We start from the raw sequence: 22,700 nt of genomic DNA, 5'->3' as shown, positions 1-22,700 counted from the left end.
TGCGGAGCGGCATTCACACAGACCGCGGCTCACACCGCTGCAGAGAGGGAGCGAGCTGTCCCAGCACCTATGGATCAGCTTCCGCTGGGAGCATTTCCCATTCCACTAGTTTTGTTTTTACTAAGGACGAGAGCTTGAAACTAAATATTAATAAAACGCTGCCGTTTGAATCGATAGCGTTTAACAGACGGGCACTGTTTGGGGCGTTACGTTACAAAATACTACGCAGACAGCGTTAGCTGGGAGATCTATCACTTTGCTAAACTACGCGGTAGCCTACTATTAAATCCACGTAAACTACACATCACAGCCATGAGGCCAGATCAATGAAACCAGGATACATCCTTTACCGTACAAACTGGATCTAAACACAGCTGCCTGTGTGCGCTTGATAAATACTTTCTGATGTTATATGATATGCTACATATTAGCTAGGCTACATGGCCCTAACGTGTAAAGTTATACAAGCATTTGTACCAGTGCTTTTCACAAGTAGACTCTTGCAGGCCAGAGTATAGGACTGATTCAACAACAACACAAAGACATATGAGAAGTGATCAGGACGAACAGAAAGAGGAAAAGGAAAAGAGAGTTCACTGAAGAGACCAGGAGGGTCAGAGCAGGAGGAAGAGGAGGAGATGAAGAGACCAGGAGGGTCAGAGCAGGAGGAAGAGGAGGAGATGAAGACATTAGTGAAGAAGAAGAAATGTATGTGAGGAATAAAGATGAAGTGTCAGAAAGAGGGCCAGAGGCAGGGATCAGGAGGCAGAGGAGACTCCAGCTGGACCACATGGTATGTTCTTATTCTCCTTACATATTCCATCACAGCAGCTCAATCTAGCAGCTCTTAGTATTGACAAATATTGATTGAAATGTGTTGCTGCACAGGTCACCTGTAGCTCTCTGAAGAGATGGGTGATGTCATTTGTGTACTTAATTATAAGTTGAAATGTTGAGCTTGTCAATCTTTATCTGAAAATACAAAAACTGAAATATCGGTAAGAGAAGAAACGGACACTTTTGTGATGTAATTCCCTCAATGCAGATCACACATGGACTGATCCATTATTTTAATAGGAGGGTAAATGGTATGGCGTGACGGGGTTGAAACAAACTGAGGGACAATATTGCAATTTCATAGATAATTCAAGTATTTTTTCAGAATTGATTTTTGATCAGTTAAAGTTGACAAGCATATGATTATATTAGCAGCAACATTTTGGGATAATTGGCCATTTTGATTTGTTTAATATTAAATTAATATGTAATAATGCTTAGTGAGGACATGCAAATATGTCTGTCTAATACTAAGAAAACCAATTTTTTTAAAAACAAAATATATATTTAATTTTAAATTGTAATGCAAAAAGACCTGTTCCATTAATTCATTGCTTTAAAATACATTTTGTAGTTTCCTTTCATTTAAAATGGTTGAGGTAAGCTTGGGGGACTCAAAGGGCACCCGATTGTTTGTCTGAACACCTTGTTTCTCTTGTGCATTAAGAACACTTGTGTTAGGGCATGAATTAACAATAAATAGGTTATATACAGTATAAAATGCCACGTACTGTCCGCCCTCCCATGCCACCCTGGCATGACCTCTTGCCCCCCCATGTAAAATGTTCTAGAACCGCCACTGCCTATACTACATGAAACACACACACACACAAATCTACAGACTTACTCCAAACTGCCAAACATATTAATTTACACACTCTCACTCTCATACTCTTTGACTCTATTTTGGCCAAGTAGAACAATAAGCAGCAGACTTTTACTTTGTTATCATTTCTACTGGATCTCAGATCTGCGCATGCGCAATACGGGTCGGGGATGACCAACCGGCTCCCACTGCTCTGCTGTCTGTTAACGTTGTTAAGAGTGGTGGGGGCGGGGAGGGAGCGGATCGACAGCTTGAGTAGCTGTCAACTCAACATTGAAAATAACCAACCAAAAACGATCGTCGGTTCATCTTGTTTTGGGCGTGAGAATAGTTTGGGCAGCGTGAGAGCGTGAGATTGAGAGTGAAAGCGTGTGTCACACGCCAGATGCGTGAGAGTTGGGAACCCTGCCTTCAGTAAAGGGAGCTGAGAACTTCCACACCAACACTATGTGCAATATCATTACCGTCATTACAAAACACTCGCTGCTATAGAACATGTGCAATATTTTTATTATTAATAATGTGCTATGATAACGTGCAATTACGTATCTGCCACTACGTTTTTTTGGTAATATTTACACTAATGATGTGACCGTCTATGTTTCCTGTAGATATTTAATTGCTCGTTTTACTGTACAGTTTTACTATTATGCTGCCGTGTTTATTGTATTTTGTAACTCTGGCTCAACAATTTCCTTCGGGATGAATAAAGTCTTATCTTAACCTTCAGGAGCTGGACCTGACTTTGTCCTACAGTTTGGATTCACAGTGAAGTTTTTATGCCTCGAGTCGAGATTGTCTTTTTTCTAATCAGATTAGGATGAGAGGGTGGAACTGGGTATCCATTGACATTTCCCTCTGCATTAGAAGCAGCCGTTGGAACATTTCTTTTTCTCCAGGCTGCCCTTTTGAGCTGTTATTCTGCAGCTTTGTTCTCGCCCAGGTTCATGCTCTAAAAGGATTATCCCAATCAGACTCCTTTTAAGTCGGGCACAATGGCCCGCAGGTGACAGTAGCTGCATTATGAAAATGGAAAAATGAAATAGTAAGAATTACTGGAGACACTTTGCTCCCTCATTTCACATTCCTCCTCCATCCGTTAAAACTTTAAAGGTCATGTTGGCCCTGGGACCAATTCATTCCTGCCCACACACACTTGTAAGTGCTGCGTGCATCACTTAGACGGTCAGTATTACGGATACAAATAACTCATATTTTTATTTTACGACATATTTAAATTAAATTGGTATCATCTTGGCAAGAAAGTGACGCTCTTATCTCCCAAATAAAAGAGACCGATGAAATGTTTGTTTACTTTGCGCTCTGGATGTGAACTCCCTTTCTGTCTCCTCAGCCATTGTTCTGAGGACGTTGTTTATGATGCTCTGAGCTGCCAGATGCTGGGTTGTAATTGAAAGAGAACCGTCTGGACTCTTCCTCCTCATCTCTGCTGCCGGCGCTTCAGTACGATCTAAGTGGAGCTTAACTGGCTCATTTATTTATACAGTCTTCTGTTAGTTCCCTCTGTGTGTCAGCATATCCTCTGGTAACGACACTCGTTATCACTCTACTAAATCCCCACACTGACTTTCAGCAATTTCCAAACTTTTTGACCAAAACAGCAGAGATTTATTTTCCATGAAGTGGTCTATTCTCAAAAGTATTTAAAGTTTCACGATTCACAAATGCTAGTTGTTGAAAACGGGTTCAGTGGTAGTTCCCACTATAGCAGTGTCTCCAGAAACACATTTTGCCATGATGACACACACACACACACACACACACACACACACACACACACACACACACACACACACACACACACACACACACACACACACACACACACACACACTATCACAGATTGACAACAATACCAGTTTTGTGTCACGTACATTACTCCAAACACACTTGTACCTTTTCCATTTTGACAGAGAGGTCAGGGAGTTCTCCCACTCTTCTTTCACACAGACACACAATCAGGAAACAACACACACACACACACACACACACACAGGCCACCGCTGTCGTCTGTGTAGTTACTATGGCAATATCGAGCGATTTCCTCCTCCACTCCTCAGAGCGGCAGGACGGCAAGTGGTGGGGGACAAAGGTGAGAGGTGTTCATAGAGGGGGAATACAGAAGTTGGATACACACACACACACACACACACACACACACACACACACACACACACACACACACACACACACACACACACACATAATGACAAAGCAGAAGTGCCAAAAACATTGCTGTTTTTTCACACTAGTCATCGTTTCATTTCTGCCGTGTCAGATATTGCTTGTTGATGAACAGCAGGTGTGAGTATAACAATTACAAACACAACAATGATGTGGTGTCCTCACACTGAGCGATCACTGTCATCTTAAAAATGCTGTCAGGTCATTTCATCTAGAGCCTTTTCATATTACAGGCTGTCCCTTTATGAACAGCTGAAACCAAAGAAACAATATTTTACCAAAAAACGAATAAACAATAGTTTAATACTAATATTGTTAGTCTCGTCTTTTTCTGACAGTGTGCAGAAATACCAGCTTTCAAACAACAAATTGGCGTGCACAATCACTAAAATGTTATAAGCAATCAAATGTTCGATTTGGAATTTGAGTTTTTATAATATGATTGAAGGCCAAAACTATTTGGTAAGCAAATCTGATGAAAAAAGTGTGTTTGCCCTAAAATATAGAAAATGGCAAAGAAACAGAAACACTTCAGTATACTGGTGTAATATACTGATCAATGAATGAAGAAGCAAATGGAATCATGTTTAGTCTCAATAGACAGTAAAACACACGGAGCACATTTTCCTGCGTTAATACTGCGTACAAAGGGGCGGGCCCTCAGGCTGCATCTGTTTGATTGACAGGTGACAGCAACACTTTTTGGATATCTCACAAGTTATGTTGTGACAGAGGCTGACGTTAAACAGTGAGGGAGCATCACCACGATTCCTCTGTGTGTGTGTGTGTGTGTGTGTGTGTGTGTGTGTGTGTGTGTGTGTGTGTGTGTGTGTGTGTGTGTGTGTGTGTGTGTGTGTGTGTGTGTGTGTGTGTGTGTGTGTGTGTGTGTGTGTGTGTGTGTGTGTGTGTGTGTGTGTGTGTGTGTGGCAATACGCTAGAGTGACAAACTGTTCTTACCACATTATGGGGACAAAATTAGGGTGAAGACTTGGTTAGGGTTAGGCGTGTGTTGGTTATGGTTAAGATAAGTCTCCGGGAAATGCATGTGAGTAAATGTAATGTCCCCTGAAGTGATGTGTGTGTTCTGGCCACCTGTGTGTGTGTGTTCTGGCCACCTGTGTGTGTGTTCCTGCGAGGCGGCTCACTTTCCCTGACAGCTCTCCTGTATGTGTCTACATTGTGTCGAGCTGCTGCAGGTATGTCCCCTATTGTCCCCGTCCTCAGTGACTCAGCTCCAGCCAGGCGGGAACAGAGCCGCTCAGACGTGTAATGGTGAGGATTTGTTACAGCGAGCAGCGACTGGGAGTGTGTCTGCTCCCAGTTCACTGGTCTGTTAACACTCGTTCACACTCCTACAGCACTGCACACTGTAATGCCTTTCTTCCATCTATGACGGTAATAACACACTCAGCTGGGAGTTAGCTGGAAACTTTAAAAAGCAGTTGGTAGTGTTTTAGCATTGTTCTGAAAGCAGCAGAAGGGTAGAACTTCACTTACATTTTTTAGATAGAGCTGTTCCCATTATGTGCAATATATAAATCCGAGGAACATGGGATTGTCCCCCGGAGATACGCTGGGCTGCATTAAATCAAACACACACTCTTTAAATCGGAGCTAGTCACATCTTTAGACTCAAGCTGCTGTTAGGGCAGATACTTCATGTACTCAGATGTATAGGAGAATATAAAAATAGTCCTTTCTGGTTGAGTCACAGCGTGTCACGGTGGAGAAATGTAGGAGTGTGTGATGGCTGGCTTACGCTCTCTGCACTATAACGTCTCAGCGCTTTGACAAACAGTAGCAAACTGAAACACATCTGACAGCCTGTGTTACTGCTGCTGTCAGAGGCGGGACACAGATGTGTTTTGCTTCCCTGGCTTCATATTTTCCTGTGTTGGCCTCTTCTGAAATGATTCCATTACGTTTATTGCTTTAAATGCTTTTTTTATAAGACTATATGCTTGTGCGAGAGGCCAAGAATGCATCCAATGGCAACATCAATGATCGCTGTGTGTTCAGCTGTGATGTCAGTGAGCTATGGCACAGATCGGTGAGTGGCTCTGGCTCCTTGAAGGCAGACTTTTGCACCAAACCACCACAAGTATTTGTCTGTCTCTGTGCATTCATCCAGAACTGAAACCGGCCCAACAGGACAGAAACAGGAACAGAGGAGAAGTTACCAGCCAAGGACAGGAGTCGTGGAATTTGGTTTTGTTTTGTCAGCAGTTTTGGATCAGGGCCTGTGTTTTGGAAAGGTTTTGGTTGGTTTGGTTTTGGCTCTGCTTGCTGGATGGAAATGAGCTGGATGGTGGATCTGGAGCCAGTTTACCTTTTTGTGGAGTGACTTTGGACTTATTATGTTTTCTTTCATTGGGATTATTCAGCCATATCAAGAAGACTGCATTCTTCTTGATTGTGAGGACACACACACACACACACACACACACACACACACACACACACACACACACACACACACACACACACACACACACAGAGAAAGGACTCAAGCGCTTTGAGCACCAGGAAAAGCGCTTTATAAATGTAATGTATTATTATTATTCTAAGTTGGACATTGCTGGAGAATTACTTATAATTTATGTCTGTACTTCTGTTGGAGGTGTTGAATGTGTTTGGGCTAATTAAACTGATTTTAAAACGCCAGACCGACTCTGTCTAGGTCAGTGTTTCTCAAACTTTTTCATACCAAGGACCACTTAACCAATAAAAAAACACTCGAGGACCACCTAACTCCACAAATATCCAAAAACACATCGTTTTTTACAAATCGCCTGAAAATGGTACAAACAAGTGGCAACATGTGTGATGAAGGTGTTTATCTGGGCTATATCATGCAATCGAAAGTGAAACTTAAGCTCGCTCCATTGCGGAGATATTCCCGCGAGAGTACAAAAAACTGAAATGTATTTATTTATTTCAAATGTGAAATGTTACCAATATACTCACGGACCACTAGGGGGCGCTCACGGACCACCAGTGGTCCGCGGACCACACTTTGAGAAGCACTCTAGGTTTTAGTTTGGGGGGGGGGACTTTATTATTCAGAGGACACACTTAATGTATCTGCCACTCTCTTTGCCTGGTTAAATTCCCACAGTCGCTCCCGAAGTTTTACAATGGTGACTAGGCTTAAAATATAAGCTGATTGTTATTATGGTCCGGATCTGTCTGGAGGATCTGTGGTCGGGGGGGGGGGGGGGGTGGAAATGTACCTGGATCGCGGTCCGTCAGACTAACACCTCTCGTGCACTCTCTGACAGTTTGTCTCTCTAATAACCTGCATGTCCAAATCTCTTCATTTCTGCAGATGCAAAGGCTGAATGCAAACCTCAGGAGAAGTGTCTAACACGAGTTAATGGGCCCCTGAGGGAGTGTGTGGTTTTGAAGGCGGGATGTTGAAACCACTACGCCTTCTCTGGGCCCTCACTGCTCTTTAAGTGGAGCTGTGAGAGGATTATAATCACATATTTTCCATTTTGGTTTACTCTAGATGTTGGAATACGTTTTTAAAGATATTTACACAACAAATACAGCACTGTAGAGACATGAAAGAGGAAGCATGGTGATGTGCTCAAGTGTCATTAGTTTGAAAGGCATATTTCTTTTTAAATGTCATGTTTCTTTGTGTGTGTTCAATAGGGACCGCGTAGAAGACACACAACTCTATGATTCACTAGATGACAAAAAGGAGATGGGACTACAGTTGACAGGATCACAATGAGGAGTTTAGAGACACTGCGCTCTGTAACCTACTTTTAATGTGTCAACAGTGCGCAGCTACATTATGAGACGTTATGATACGAGCGGGATATTTTTGCATTTCTGTGACAGGCGTCAGTTCGAAGGCTTTCATCTGAACACTGGGTTTGTCATTCTCTCTCCGCTTCTTTAGAAAGCAGCGCTCACGAGGGAAGCACCGGCAACGACAACGATGGCAGCGTCTGTGACAGCGACTCCGCCTTCTACAAACAGAGCGAAGGTGAGAGATGTGTAATTCAGACGCCATTATAATTAACATTAACTTCCCCAGTTTATAGCTGATTCTCACCTGCGTTAGTAGCCATATTGCTGTCCATTCGTCCCTTAGAACGGGTAAGCTTTTATAGTTATTGCTCATTAATTGTTGGAGAGCATTCTGCAGAGGGGTGTGTGCAGCGCCGCCCCTTGCTAACTTGGGGCCCCAAGCGACATTGTGAGATGAGGCCCCCCCCCCCCAACCGACAGGAGTGAAAAAATGTTTGCAAATATAATTCCTGTTTATTATTATTATCAACAGTTACTTTTTTATACAGTGAGGTAAATGGTAAATGTGCATGTATGTCGTTCAGTATGCGTTTACAGGTGAAACTACTTCTACTAATAATCATAATCAATTCAATAATAAAAATACTATATTGTTTTATTATAATATAGTCAAGACAAAACATGCTTATGACATGCTCAAAAAATGATATTTCTTAAATCTGTATTCAAATGTAGTTCCCTCTGTCAGCAATGCATCAACAACTAGACACACATTTCTCTCAGTATTTCTCTGTGTTGTGGTTGACATGATGATGACTTAGGAGTTAAGGGGAGAGGCTGAGCATCACCATGAAATGTGCAAATTGACATAAAAATGAATAAAAAGGGAAAAAATGCTCCATGTTTTTTAAGCTGTAAACTTTAACTGTTATGTAAGCCAACTAGACAGACAGTTTATCACTCTCCTCCTGTACATCAGCAGATAAAAGGCATAACATACTTGAATGAATGGTAAATAAAGAATGCTGGAAATAACTGCATCTCCATTAGCCTATATGCTATGCAGAGACTGCCTTCTTCATGTCGTGAATTGCAGCTGATGTTTTAATATGGCAATTGGCAATTTGACTTATACAACATTCGCAAGTTGTACATTTGACTCATACAATAACCCACCTTCGAGTGATGCTCTAGTTTCTTCATGTTTTGTTTTTTGTGCCGGACTGAAACTGTCTTTTCACCGACATCTCTTTACCTGCACTAGTGGCCGTATCAAAGCCGTGATTGGTCAGATGTCGATACATTGCAACGGTGTCGGGTTACAGACATGCTCCCCTTGTCATCTCTCGGAGCAGCCACACTACAGCTTCAAAAAAAGCTTGGAGCTGGGCGTGTCTGAAGCTTGGGGATTTTATTCGAGCAACGCGACCAACAACCAATCACATGAATCTCCCGCCCCCGACATACAAAGCAAAAAACCCCGGGGATTTTATGCGAGCAATATATATATATATATAAACTCCCCAAACAGGCGAAAACCTACCAGTTTCACCCACTGTCTCTGCCACCTCCCTCCATGCCTGGTTCCTCCGGATTGTATCCCGGTAGGTGAAGAGGGTCTGGTCATACAAAACCGGGTGGTTCGCTACGGCGATAATTAGTTTCTCCTCCATCTTTTTTTGAAATATAGAAATGAACGGCGGGATATCTCTCCCAGCTTAGACGCGGTTTGATTGGCTAGGGCTTGAGCTGTCAGATTTTCAGAAACGGGATTTGATTGGCTGGCGCTGGCTACTCCGGCGTCTCCGGCGTCAGAAGTTGAACATTGTTCAACTTCTGACATGTTCAACTTCTGACGCCGGAGACGGACCGCTATGCTACCCACAATTCAGTTCGGCGAATAGCGAGGCAACGTGACGTCACCCCATTCAAAATGAATGGGCAGACGCGTTGGAAACCGTTTTTGAAGCTGTCGTGTGGACGGGCCGTCACACTCTCGCGGGGGATGCGCGGAGAACTGCGCAGTGCGCACAGCAGCTGAGGCCCTCTGGGCGGGGCCCCCTGCGCAAGGCGGGGCCCCATGCAGCCTGCGTGATTGGCCTGTAGGGAGGGGCGGCCCTGGGTGTGTGTCCCATCAATGCTACAAAGTGAATTGAAACACGTAAAAAATTCATACGCACACACACACATAAATCCGCTGTCGAGAATTAAATGCACACACACATAAATCCACAGATACACATAAAACCGCTGTCGAGAATGAAATGCACACACACGCACACACAGATAAAACTAAAACCTCCTACAGACATTTAGTCTCACATGCCGGTCAATGCACTAATAACCCCATTTAATGATAAAGCTAATTTCACCTGTCTCCCAGTAACAAGAGGAGTTTATGCAATGATCCAGATCGGCTGTTTAGCGCATGAGAAGACGTGGGATCCGTGTGTTTTTATTACATAATATTATAATTACATTTAGTGGATGCTTTTATCCACAGCAAGTGCATTCAACCATTAAGATGCAAACTCAGAAAAGCAATAATCCCACGAGTGCATTAGTTTTTAATAAGCCCAAACTTCCTAAATGCTACTTAGAGAAGAGAGATGAGGTTTTTATTCATAATGATTGTTTTAATTGGCCGAGCTGCAGTGGAAACAGGTGGGTTTTCACTCTGCAGTGTAGATGTGTAGACTTTAACTGCAGTGTTCAAATGGCCAGTAATAGTATGTTGACATTTTTTCTATTAAACATGTTTTGTGCAATCATCTAAAGAGATAAACACATTCTAATTTCAGTTAAACTAGGAGTAACATTTGTTGAAATATCGCGACTTAAAGGTGGGGTAGGTAAGTTTGAGAAACCGGCTCGAGATACACTTTTTGTTATATTCCATGGAATGCTCTTAACATCCCGATAGCAATGAATATCTTGAGTGCTTTGACAAAAAATCCATTAAAAAATCTGTGGAAGCCGTGGCGCTGTAGAAAGCACGACCAATCATCTGAGCCGGCTAAAGTAACTGGATGGCCTACCTGCCTGTCAGCCTTTCCATCTGGGCACAAACTTATCTCGTGCCCTCATTGGTCATGTGCGCGTTCATGTGTGTTGGAGGAGGGGCTCTGTGAGGAAGTGGCAGACTTTTCCCGGTTGTGTATTTTCAAATTCTAGCGCACTCGAGCTGGTTTCTCCAAAATTACCTACCCCACCTTTAAGAACAACCTTTGAGAACAACACCATCTAATACTCATGCATATGTTCACCAAATAGTGGTTTTCCCTCTGAAATTCTCAGATGTATTCACTTAAATATGTTTTTAGTCCAGCAGGGGTGTTCAATTAATTAATTAAAGTCTGTGCAAAATATTGTTCTTTAATATCCATTCATCTTGTGACCCACGAGAGGGGCTGTAATACAGCTGTGGTTAACTGTTTGATCACAGTGGGAGTTAAAGGCGGAGGTAGTTCCTTTGTTAAAGTCGCAATACTGTAAAAATACTCTGTTACAAGTCCTTCATTCAGAAGCATCAAAATAGACTATAGTAAAAGTACTAATTAGGCAGAATGGCTCATTTCAGAATCATATATACATAATTGGACTATAAATATTAATGCGTTATTGAAGTATTTGAAAATACTAACAATTAGGTTAAACAGTTTTTACCTCAAACTGGTACTTTAGTACAGTGCTTGAGTAAATGTACCTAGTTGCATACCACGCTTAGTTAAAGGGATCTGTAGAATGCGTGTTAAGGAAGAATGTAGTTTGTATCACAGGTGCAAGATCTCAGGTGTGTGTGTGTGTGTGTGTGTGTGTGTGTGTGTGTGTGTGTGTGTGTGTGTGTGTGTGTGTGTGTGTGTGTGTGTGTGTGTGTGTGTGTGTGTGTGTGTGTGTGTGTGTGTGTGTGTGTGTGTGTGTGTGTGTGTGTGTGTGTGTGTGTGTGTGTGTGTGTGTGTGTGTGTGTGTGTGTGTGTGTGTGTGTGTGTGTGTGTGTGTGTGTGTGTGTGTGTGTGTGTGTGTGTGTGTGTGTGTGTGTGTGTGTGTGTGTGTGGTTCAGGACACAGTATGGCCGAGACGCTCACAGTCGCCCTGCGTGTCGCTGAGGAGGCGATAGAGGAAGCCATCGCTAAGGCGGAGGAGTTCAGTGACAGCTTGGTGAGGAATCACTGTGTCCCTCTCTCTCCTTCCTCCCTTTCTCCCCCTGTCTCTCCCCTTCCCCTTTGAATCAGTCACCCTCTCTCTGTGTGCAGGAGAAGCAGAATGAGGCTCGATATCTGCAGGACCACAAAGAGGAACTCATAGAAGAACTCGCCACAACTATCGTACAAAAAGTACGTTGAGGAAAGTTTTAATTTCCCTTTCTGTGTCAAAGTGTAGTAAGCCTTTTCCAAATGTAAATGCACAATATAAAATGAAATACAATAAGCTAGGTCTCTCCTTGGTCTTCACTTTCTTTGACATGACATTTTGTAAGAGAAATAGCACGGGAACACAGTCATTCAAGTTATTTCTTCTTCTGAAATTGTGATCACAGAACGACTTTAGCAAAGGTTAGCCTGACTTTAGTAAGTGTAGATTTACAGTAGTTTGATTGCGTCCTGCTTTAATTAACATTTGTCCAATATCTGAACTGTAAGGCAGAAAGTTCAAATGGAAACTGGATATTGGTTTTAAAGTTTTATTATAGAAAATGATTCATTCCTTTGTGCAAATGTAATAAGCTGTAATGGGATTTAATTAGCATTTTCAGAGTTGCAATTATTATAATTTCTTATTTGAGTTAAGCTTGCAGCGTGCTTGCAAACCTTGCAGCTCTCAGTCTGACCTCTTTCACGTTTTGTATACCTCGCATAATACATATATATCTGTTTTTAATAAAAGGCTTGATAACATTTGCTCTATCCTTCTTTTTTTCCTTTACTTTGTTTATTGGGTTTTTTCAACAGCATACAGTTATTCTATCAGAGCATGTATCAAAAGTAGGTAAACAGATCTTCACTTAATAGAAAAATAGATAGAGTAACAAAGTAAATACTGCTCAACACCTGAGGCCTGTACTACGAAGCAGGATTTTCGCTTAGCGGCTAACTTCAAGGAAAACTCTGGCTTTCCGGTCCTACGACGCTGGTTCTCTTTTTACCGTGCTCGATCTCCATGGTAACTTATGCTGAGCGGCTAGCCTGCTCCGGAGCAGGTTAGGTTGCAGGCTAAGAGATCAACTCAGTGAAAGCACTGCCTGCTGACCAATCAGAGCTCAGTGTGCGGAGTTTAAAGCGATCAAGTCATATTACAGGAGAAAGGAAATACAGAAAAACTGCCGTTGCAGGAAAGACGGCCGGCAAAAATCACCGACTGTGTGAACGTGAACATTAATAGAATATCACCTCCATCTTCAGAGCAATCTGACTATTATAACATTAGCGTTAAGAAAGCTTACTTAAATATCTGCCACAACATAAGTAACCGGATCAAAGTAACAGTACGTACAGTCCGCGGCATATCACTTGTGAGTGCAGACGTCGATGTGTCCCATTATCATTCATATCACATCATATCACTTCATAATGTATCATATATCTCCTTATCTGAGTCAGCTGAGCCGTATCTGGCCGTGCAACACTCACAGTGTCACAGACTGTATGCAGAAGTATTATTTTAAGCAGCACATTAAGTTGACGAAACACTCGAGTCAAATGTAATTAAAGTCAGATCCACTCGTGTCTTAGTGGCAGTGATATCATAAACCTGTTAATGTACGCATTAAAATGCTTTTTCTGTTACCAGCTGTATTCACCTTGCAGGTGCAGCTCTGTGGCTTTGATCCTGGATCAAGTGTTTAAGTCATGTATGTTTAAAGTTTAACTTCTTCATATGTCTAATATTATAGTTTACTTTTCATTCAGGAAGTATGACGCTGCGCTGTCAGTACGCTTCTCCATGTTTGTTATTGGTAAAATGTTGCTAGCCCCGCCCCTAAACCCTGGCTTGAGTTACTGAGTTGATAACCAGCGTCGTAGGACCGCTTAGCGAGAGCGTGTTTGTTTTGGATTAGTTAAACCAGATAACTCAAACATATCCAGGGTCTGTTGAACTGGATTTATTATACACAGACAGAATAAATAAAATAAATTAATAAATAAAATCAATAAAATCAATTCAATCCAATTAAATCAATTAAATTCAATCCAATTTAAATTAAATCAATTTAAATTAATTCAATTCTATTTAAATAAAATCAATTCAATTTAAATTAAATCAATTCAATTTAAATAAAAATCAATTCAATTTAAATAAATAAAGAAAATCAATTCAATTTAAATAAATAAATAAAATCAATTCAATTTAAATAAATAAATAAAATCAATTCAATTTAAATAAATAAATAAAATCAATTCAATTTAAATAAATAAATAAAATCAGTTCAATTTAAATAAATAAATAAAATCAATTAAATTTAAATAAATAAATAAATAAATTTAAATAAATAAATAAAATCAATTTAAATAAATAAATAAAATCAATTTAAATAAATAAATAAAATCAATTCAATTTAAATAAATAAAATCAATTCAATTTAAATAAATAAATAAATAAATAATAAATAAATAAATAGAAAACCAGTCAGCTAAAACAAAAATGTCAATAATGAACAATAAATGTCAGTACAGCAGCACCTCCTCCCCGCGACAACCCGTCCAGTGTCGGGACCCCTCCAAAATGCAAAAGTGTAATCAAGCTCTATCCTTCTTTATTCCCTCTCTGCTCAGATCATCCAGAGGAGGAAGCGCTCGGAGATGCAGACAGAGTACGACTTTGTCTGGCCGCAGCCTCAGAATCTGATCCAGCCCGGAGAACTCGCCTCTCCGTCGCAGCCTCAAGCGTCTTCACAAGCCCCCCAGGACCCTCTGAAGACCTCCTACTCTCTGTGGGTCAGTGATGAAATCTGCTCAAACAAACAAATGTCAACCGGATCCAGTGAAGTCCCCACAAAGCTGTGCTGTCAGCGCGTGTGAACTGCTGAGTGTTCACCAGTGTCTTTGCAGATTTGGTTTTAAACAATAGTGGTTTGGTGTTCTCGCTTCGTTTCAGAGTTCAAACAGTGGAGGGTCTGTGTTTCATTATGTGTTTCTCAGCCACTGTCTCTGTGTTTGCCATTTTTTTAAAACACAGGAATGTTGTGTTTGGCATGAATCGTTTCAGTGGCACCCAGGAGACAACCTCCGCGTCTGAAAAGTGAAGCCAAGTGTCTAAACACTGATTTTCTTTCTCATCTCCAACACTGGTTCAAAAATAATTCAGGTTTTATAGAAGTATATGATATCTTCTATTAAAAATATCATGTTCAGCTCTAAGTGCCAACCTCTCATGTCAGTGCTGCTTTCAAAACAACTAAATAGTGGCGACCAAAGGGTGCCTTTTTATCAATCAATCAATCAATGTGGTCTTATTAAGGGTTGCATTTCTCTTCAGATCTAGTGGTGATGAGTTAGAATTCCTTTATTTTGTCCACTTATGTTTTGCAGGATTAAGGTATTCTCCAAAAAAGTGCAAAAAGTTGACAATGATGTGGATTTTCATGCTTTTCTAGAAGCATATTCAAACAAAAAATGTGTTCAAATTGTCTCATTTAGAGGATTCCTTGGGTTTGGCAGACAGTACACGTGCTGCTCTTTTAGGTTCATCTACTGTATGCTTCAGGGAAAATAGCCCACTTAGCAACAAAATAGACCCCCAGGTGCCTGACTTAGCTTTTCTCTTTAGAAGTGTTTTACAGTGGATTCTCCCCTTAAGTTGGCAAAGCCTTACAAATATTACAAATGTGTGCCAAGTCAATCCAAATCTACAGAACACCGGTTTCACTTAATGTTCCAGGTTTGAAAAAAAACTACACACAGGGACTCACTGAGGTGTATAGTACACACACACGCACACACTCACACACACACACCTGCCTCTCACTACGAGTCAGCGGGGACTCCTGCAGATTTGTCATCGTCCCGTGTGTGAGCGAAGCTTCAAAGCTGCGCACCTCGCCGTTCTGTTTCCCGCTGTTTCACTCAGCGTAGATCAAAGTCCCGTGAAATACGTGGGGATCCCCACACACACACACACACACACACACACACACACACACACACACACACACACACACACACACACACACACACACACACACACACACACACACACACACAGCTTTCTGCAAACACTAGGCACCAGGCATGCAAATACACACTCAAATCTGCACTGCCTCAACAATGATCCTTAGAGTAATCTGAACAGTGCATCCCATCCGTTCTACAAACGTATATATTTTCTCTTCATGGTCTATATTTGAATATGCATGTACCTTTAGTACTTTAACTTGGATGTTAAGTCGTGGGAAAGACCGACTGTTCACCAATGAGATTTAAGTTGAGCTTGTGCACATGAATGAGCTTTAAACCCCCTCCATATTGTTCCTTTCATTCCCAGTGGAACAGCTACTAAATCTACACGTGTGTGCATGCATGTGTTTCTGAGAGGTGTATTGCTTGATACACCTGCATGGCAATAGCTATGCTAAATGTCACTATGAGTTAAACAAAACAACAAAGCAAAATAAAAAGATTAAATACTATAAAACCATCAGATACATGGGGAAAAGCAGGCAGTTAAAATGTATTTTTAGACTGTTTTGTAACGTTGTTTTTGTAAGATGGAAGTCGAATTTGTTGACCCCAAATCTTTAGGATGAAGATCGAATTGACAAGATGAGTAAGAATATACCTGTTAATTTGCCTTAAAGTTGAAGAGAGCAGGCAAAATGTCTTGCTCTAGTTTTTTTGTTTGTTTGTTTAATATAAAGACATGTTATGATCCTACAACTTCCACAACATTTCTCTCACAGATGACTTGAAGAGCCTCTGTTGTCCGTTTTGCTCTTTAGTTGTGTTCTAGCTCCCCCTGCTGGTGGGATTGTTGACTCACAGCCACAGCTTTACAGATTTCTGCCCAGACAGGAAGTAGACTAGCCAGCAGGGCTTCCCTTTATATTATGTAATTACTGTAAGTAGATATTATATGTGACTACTGCCGCCGTCCAGGCAGTAAAACCTGTCTGCAGCTGCTCAGACTCAAGTCAACAATGATCTTATATACAGACCAGACTGATTTCCTACTTTACATTTCCAGAGTTTTAAACATGTTCCATTTATTTTCAGAGAGACTGATGCCTGAACTCAGACGTTTATTGTTTACATCAGCAGAGGTGCATGCATTTGACTTGTTTTTCCTCACAAATCATATTTTTGCCTGTGTTTTACTGTGTTTTTTCTACAGCGTTCGCGCTCAGCGTTCTCCCTCACCAGTGACGACTCCCCAGAGAAGGGTCTGGAGGAAGAGGGGGGGGCCCGGGCCGGTGGAGGGTCACAAGATTACACCTCTCTAAAGAGGGAGGGCAAGGCCACAGCACTCCCCAGCTGGAAGAGTGTGGACCGCCTGGACAACTCCAGTAAACATCACACACACACACTCACACACACACACTCACACACACACACTCACACACACACTCTGGATGCAGATGCAACTATGACAAATAGGATGCACAATAAATTCGATTAAAGCATTTCAGTTTTATTTTTCTCCCACAGTGGCACACACACACACAGACACACAGACACACACACACACACACACACACACACACACACACACACACACACACACACACACACACACACACACACACACACACACACACACACACACACACACACAGATTGAAAACAATACCAGCGTTGTGCTGCTAACATAACTCCATACACACTTGTACCTTTTCCATTTTCTCCTAACAGAGAGGTTAGGCAGTTCTCCCACTCTTCTTTCACACAGACACACAACCAGGAAACAACACACAGTCACACACACACACGCACACACACTCACACACACTCACACACACACACTCACACACGCAGACAATATGACAAATAGGATGCACAATAAAATCGATTTTAGGCATTTCAGCTTTATTTTCCTCCCACAGTGGCAATTGGTTTTTGCAGCAGGACGTATTTAAGACAATAAAACACAAAAAGCCCACAAAGGGAACATCAAGCGGGGAAAGGGGGGGGGGCTTAATGTTTCCGGCCCCTGGACGACCTTCTTATGGCTGGAAAATATACAACGTGGATAAAGAAATGTCTGTATATCTGCCCTATTCAAACAACCTACCCAACACTAGAGGTCATTATAATCAAATAAAAATGTGAATTCATGATACGTATTGGAAGACAGCCCCACCATGTCCTTTTCAGATTCAAACTGAAATTGAATTAAGTTTTTCTTACTGATGAGACATGATTTGTAATTTATCTAAATAAATAAATGATGGTTTCGATGGTTTTACGATAAGAAGTCAAGGGAGAAATTAATGTTAGTACATGTGTTTTATTGTTCATCTAAGAAATATCAACCCTTAAGTCTGATCTAAATGAAGGTTTAGCCTGGATAATATATGTGCTTTCTACATTTATTTTAAAAAATCATCTGTTTTGCACCTGTTAAAGGAACTAATAAACATGATTCTGGCAAAAGTATTTAGCTCAGACTAAGAATCAATCATCAGAATTATTTTTCACAGCTCAGTAGACGCTTTAATCTTTGCTCTTCATCAACTGCACTGATAAATACATGTGCAATAACTTACTGACTGACTTGTTTACATTTGTTACTGCCTTGACCGTATTGTTCTTGCATTTTATGGTAATGTTGTTTTTTGTAAGCGTACTATTCAATGTATCATAGGTCCAAATTATAGTCACTTTATATATCATATATTAAAAGTTTTAGCTTGTATTTGATACTTATTCTGTCTTATGTGTGATTGCACCATCGGGAATGCTTGGAATTTCGCTGTACTCTTGTTTAGTGACAATAAAAGCAATCTAATCTAATCTTTAAGTAGTCAGTGTCAAACAGCCTATCCTCAGAGTGCAGTTCTGTCAGTGTCTCTGAACTTCCTGTCCCTGCAGGTGCGTCCTCGGTGCTCCAGAGTCCGGACGGGAACTGGATCGCTCTACACAGCTCCCAGCTGTCCCGGCCCAGCCTGCTGACCAAGAGGAAGAGCCTGGTGTTCAGCGCGCTGGAGAAGGAGTCCGGCGTGGTGTCGGCGTACGACGGGATGGGGTCCGACTCTGAGCCGGACGACGAGGGCGGCTGGGGGGCGGCGCTGAGACAGTTCAGGCGCAAAATGTCCGACGAGACGTACTACACGGACTCTCAGCACGACCCCGAGTGGACGTACACGCAGCACCTGCCCGTCACCTCCCCCTCCTCCGGCCAGTACACCAACACAGAGACGCTCAACTCGGACTCCGAGGCCTCGTCCGTGCTGTCGGCCTGTCCCCGAAAACCCCCCCACAACCTGCTGAGGAAGAAAGGACCCCCCCCCGACACACACCTGCACCCCCCCCACCAGCCGCTGTACCACCAGAACCTCTCCCCGTACCCAGTGCCCTCAGAGGCCCTGGACGTCAACTTCAACCCCAAGGTTAAACTCAGCTTTAATATGTGTGGTGGGAATTTATGTATCAAATGTGGATACAGAATCAAACCATTCAGCTGTCTTTGTTGTACTTTATTTCTTGCAAGAAAGTTCAGTCAGTCTCAACACACAGAGAGGAGGAAGGAAGGGGTGAAGCTTGGTGATGATGAAGGAGCATTCTGGGAGTTAGGGAGGCCGTATCAGGAAGTTCTCAGTTCTCAGTTCAGTGGAAGGTCATACTGTTGGTGCACATAGAGAGTCACTAACAACACTGCAACAAATCTTCTTAATAAGGAATTTTCCAAGCTTAGCTAAGAAGTGCGAGAAGTAGTAAATATAGATAAACATTAGAAAATAAGAATCACACAATGATATTATTAAAGTAAGTACTAGTCAAAATCACTAAAACTCATCCAGTGCATGTTTGTATACAAAGTATAGGAAATACAATCATTTCAGGGTAAAAAGTACTGTCTGAAATGTGAACTATGGCAATGAAAAAGGAAATACTAAAGTTGAAGTGTGATGTGTGTTCCCAGGTGACGGGGGACAGCAGTGAGGCGGAGGAGAAGAAGATCGACCCCGTCAGGAGGTCACGGAGACGCAGGAAGAGCAAGAGAGAGTCTTCATCAGAGCAGAGAGCTGCAGGGAGCCACGCTCAGTCCATCTACCCTCTAGCTCAGGTACATCACACCTGCACTCACTCTCAGTCCATCAGGTACATCACACCTGCACTCACTCTCAGTCCATCAGGTACATCACACCTGCACTCACTCACAGTCCATCAGGTACATCACACCTGCACTCACTCTCAGTCCATCAGGTACATCACACCTGCACTCACTCTCAGTCCATCAGGTACATCACACCTGCACTCACTCTCAGTCCATCAGGTACATCACACCTGCACTCACTCTCAGTCCATCAGGTACATCACACCTGCACTCACTCTCAGTCCATCAGGTACATCACACCTGCACTCACTCTCAGTCCATCAGGTACATCACACCTGCACTCACTCTCAGTCCATCAGGTACATCACACCTGCACTCACTCTCAGTCCATCTACAGGTACATCACACCTGCACTCACTCTCAGTCCATCATGTACATCACACCTGCACTCACTCTCAGTCCATCAGGTACATCACACCGCCTGCAACTGCACTCTCAGTCCATCATGTACATCACACCTGCACTCACTCTCAGTCCATCAGGTACATCACACCTGCACTCACTCTCAGTCCATCAGGTACATCACACCTGCACTCACTCTCAGTCCATCAGGTACATCACACCTGCACTCGCTCTCAGTCCATCAGGTTACATCACACCTGCACTCACTCTCAGTCCATCAGGTACATCACACCTGCACTCACTCTCAGTCCATCAGGTACATCACACCTGCACTCACTCTCAGTCCATCAGGTACATCACACCTGCACTCACTCTCAGTCCATCAGGTACATCACACCTGCACTCACTCTCAGTCCATCAGGTACATCACACCTGCACTCACTCTCAGTCCATCAGGTACATCACACCTGCACTCACTCTCAGTCCATCATGTACATCACACCTGCACTCACTCTCAGTCCATCAGGTACATCACACCTGCACTCACTCTCAGTCCATCAGGTACATCACACCTGCACTCACTCTCAGTCCATCAGTACATCACACCTGCACTCACTCTCAGTCCATCAGGTACATCACACCTGCACTCACTCTCAGTCCATCAGGTACATCACACCTGCACTCACTCTCAGTCCATCAGGTACATCACACCTGCACTCACTCTCAGTCCATCAGGTACATCACACCTGCACTCACTCTCAGTCCATCAGGTACATCACACCTGCACTCACTCCCAGTCCATCAGGTACATCACACCTGCACTCACTCTCAGTCCATCATGTACATCCCCCCTGCACTCACTCTCAGTCCATCAGGTACATCACACCTGCACTCACTCTCAGTCCATCAGGTACATCACACCTGCACTCACTCTCAGTCCATCAGGTACATCACACCTGCACTCACTCTCAGTCCATCAGGTACATCACACCTGCACTCACTCTCAGTCCATCATGTACATCACACCTGCACTCACTCTCAGTCCATCAGGTACATCACACCTGCACTCACTCTCAGTCCATCAGGTACATCACACCTGCACTCACTCTCAGTCCATCAGGTACATCACAACCTGCACTGCACTCACTCTCAGTCCATCATGTACATCACACCTGCACTCACTCTCAGTCCATCAGGTACATCACACCTGCACTCACTCTCAGTCCATCAGGTACATCACACCTGCACTCACTCTCAGTCCATCAGGTACATCACACCTGCACTCACTCTCAGTCCATCAGGTACATCACACCTGCACTCACTCTCAGTCCATCAGGTACATCACACCTGCACTCACTCTCAGTCCATCAGGTACATCACACCTGCACTCACTCACAGTCCATCAGGTACATCACACCTGCACTCACTCTCAGTCCATCAGGTACATCACACCTGCACTCACTCTCAGTCCATCAGGTACATCACACCTGCACTCACTCTCAGTCCATCATGTACATCACACCTGCACTCACTCTCAGTCCATCAGGTACATCACACCTGCACTCACTCTCAGTCCATCAGGTACATCACACCTGCACTCACTCTCAGTCCATCAGGTACATCACACCTGCACTCACTCTCAGTCCATCAGGTACATCACACCTGCACTCACTCTCAGTCCATCAGGTTACATCACACCTGCACTCACTCTCAGTCCATCAGGTACATCACACCTGCATTCACTCTCAGTCCATCATGTACATCACACCTGCACTCACTCTCAGTCCATCAGGTACATCACACCTGCACTCACTCTCAGTCCATCAGGTACATCACACCTGCACTCACTCTCAGTCCATCAGGTACATCACACCTGCACTCACTCTCAGTCCATCAGGTACATCACACCTGCACTCACTCTCAGTCCATCAGGTACATCACACCTGCACTCACTCTCAGTCCATCAGGTACATCACACCTGCACTCACTCTCAGTCCATCATGTACATCACACCTGCACTCACTCTCAGTCCATCAGGTACATCACACCTGCACTCACTCTCAGTCCATCTATGTACATCACACCTGTACTCACTCTCAGTCCATCAGGTACATCACACCTGCACTCACTCTCAGTCCATCAGGTACATCACACCTGCACTCACTCTCAGTCCATCAGGTACATCACACCTGCACTCACTCTCAGTCCATCATGTACATCACACCTGCACTCACTCTCAGTCCATCAGGTACATCACACCTGCACTCACTCTCAGTCCATCAGGTACATCACACCTGCACTCACTCTCAGTCCATCATGTACATCACACCTGCACTCACTCTCAGTCCATCATGTACATCACACCTGCACTCACTCTCAGTCCATCAGGTACATCACACCTGCACTCACTCTCAGTCCATCATGTACATCACACCTGTACTCACTCTCAGTCCATCAG

The 22,700-nt window shown here is 43.0% G+C and overlaps 1 protein-coding gene across 1 annotated transcript in view; it reads left to right on the top strand.

The window, feature by feature from the left end:
• Nucleotides 1-22,700, top strand: part of LOC117535559 (rab effector MyRIP-like) — a 43,106-nt gene that overhangs the window by 7,308 nt on the left and 13,098 nt on the right. The window contains 7 exon segments of the mRNA XM_034200072.1: nt 7,782-7,868; nt 11,694-11,791; nt 11,887-11,967; nt 14,404-14,565; nt 16,958-17,129; nt 18,655-19,172; nt 19,706-19,849. Of these exon segments, the coding sequence (XP_034055963.1) occupies nt 11,702-11,791; nt 11,887-11,967; nt 14,404-14,565; nt 16,958-17,129; nt 18,655-19,172; nt 19,706-19,849 (1,167 nt within the window). The 5' untranslated portion in view covers nt 7,782-7,868; nt 11,694-11,701.

This window comes from Gymnodraco acuticeps, unplaced genomic scaffold (genome assembly GCF_902827175.1).
Source record: "Gymnodraco acuticeps unplaced genomic scaffold, fGymAcu1.1, whole genome shotgun sequence".
In the NCBI taxonomy this organism is placed as follows: domain Eukaryota; kingdom Metazoa; phylum Chordata; class Actinopteri; order Perciformes; family Bathydraconidae; genus Gymnodraco; species Gymnodraco acuticeps.
The sequence above is the reverse complement of the archived record's forward strand: the minus strand, read 5'-3'. Positions and strand labels throughout refer to the sequence as shown.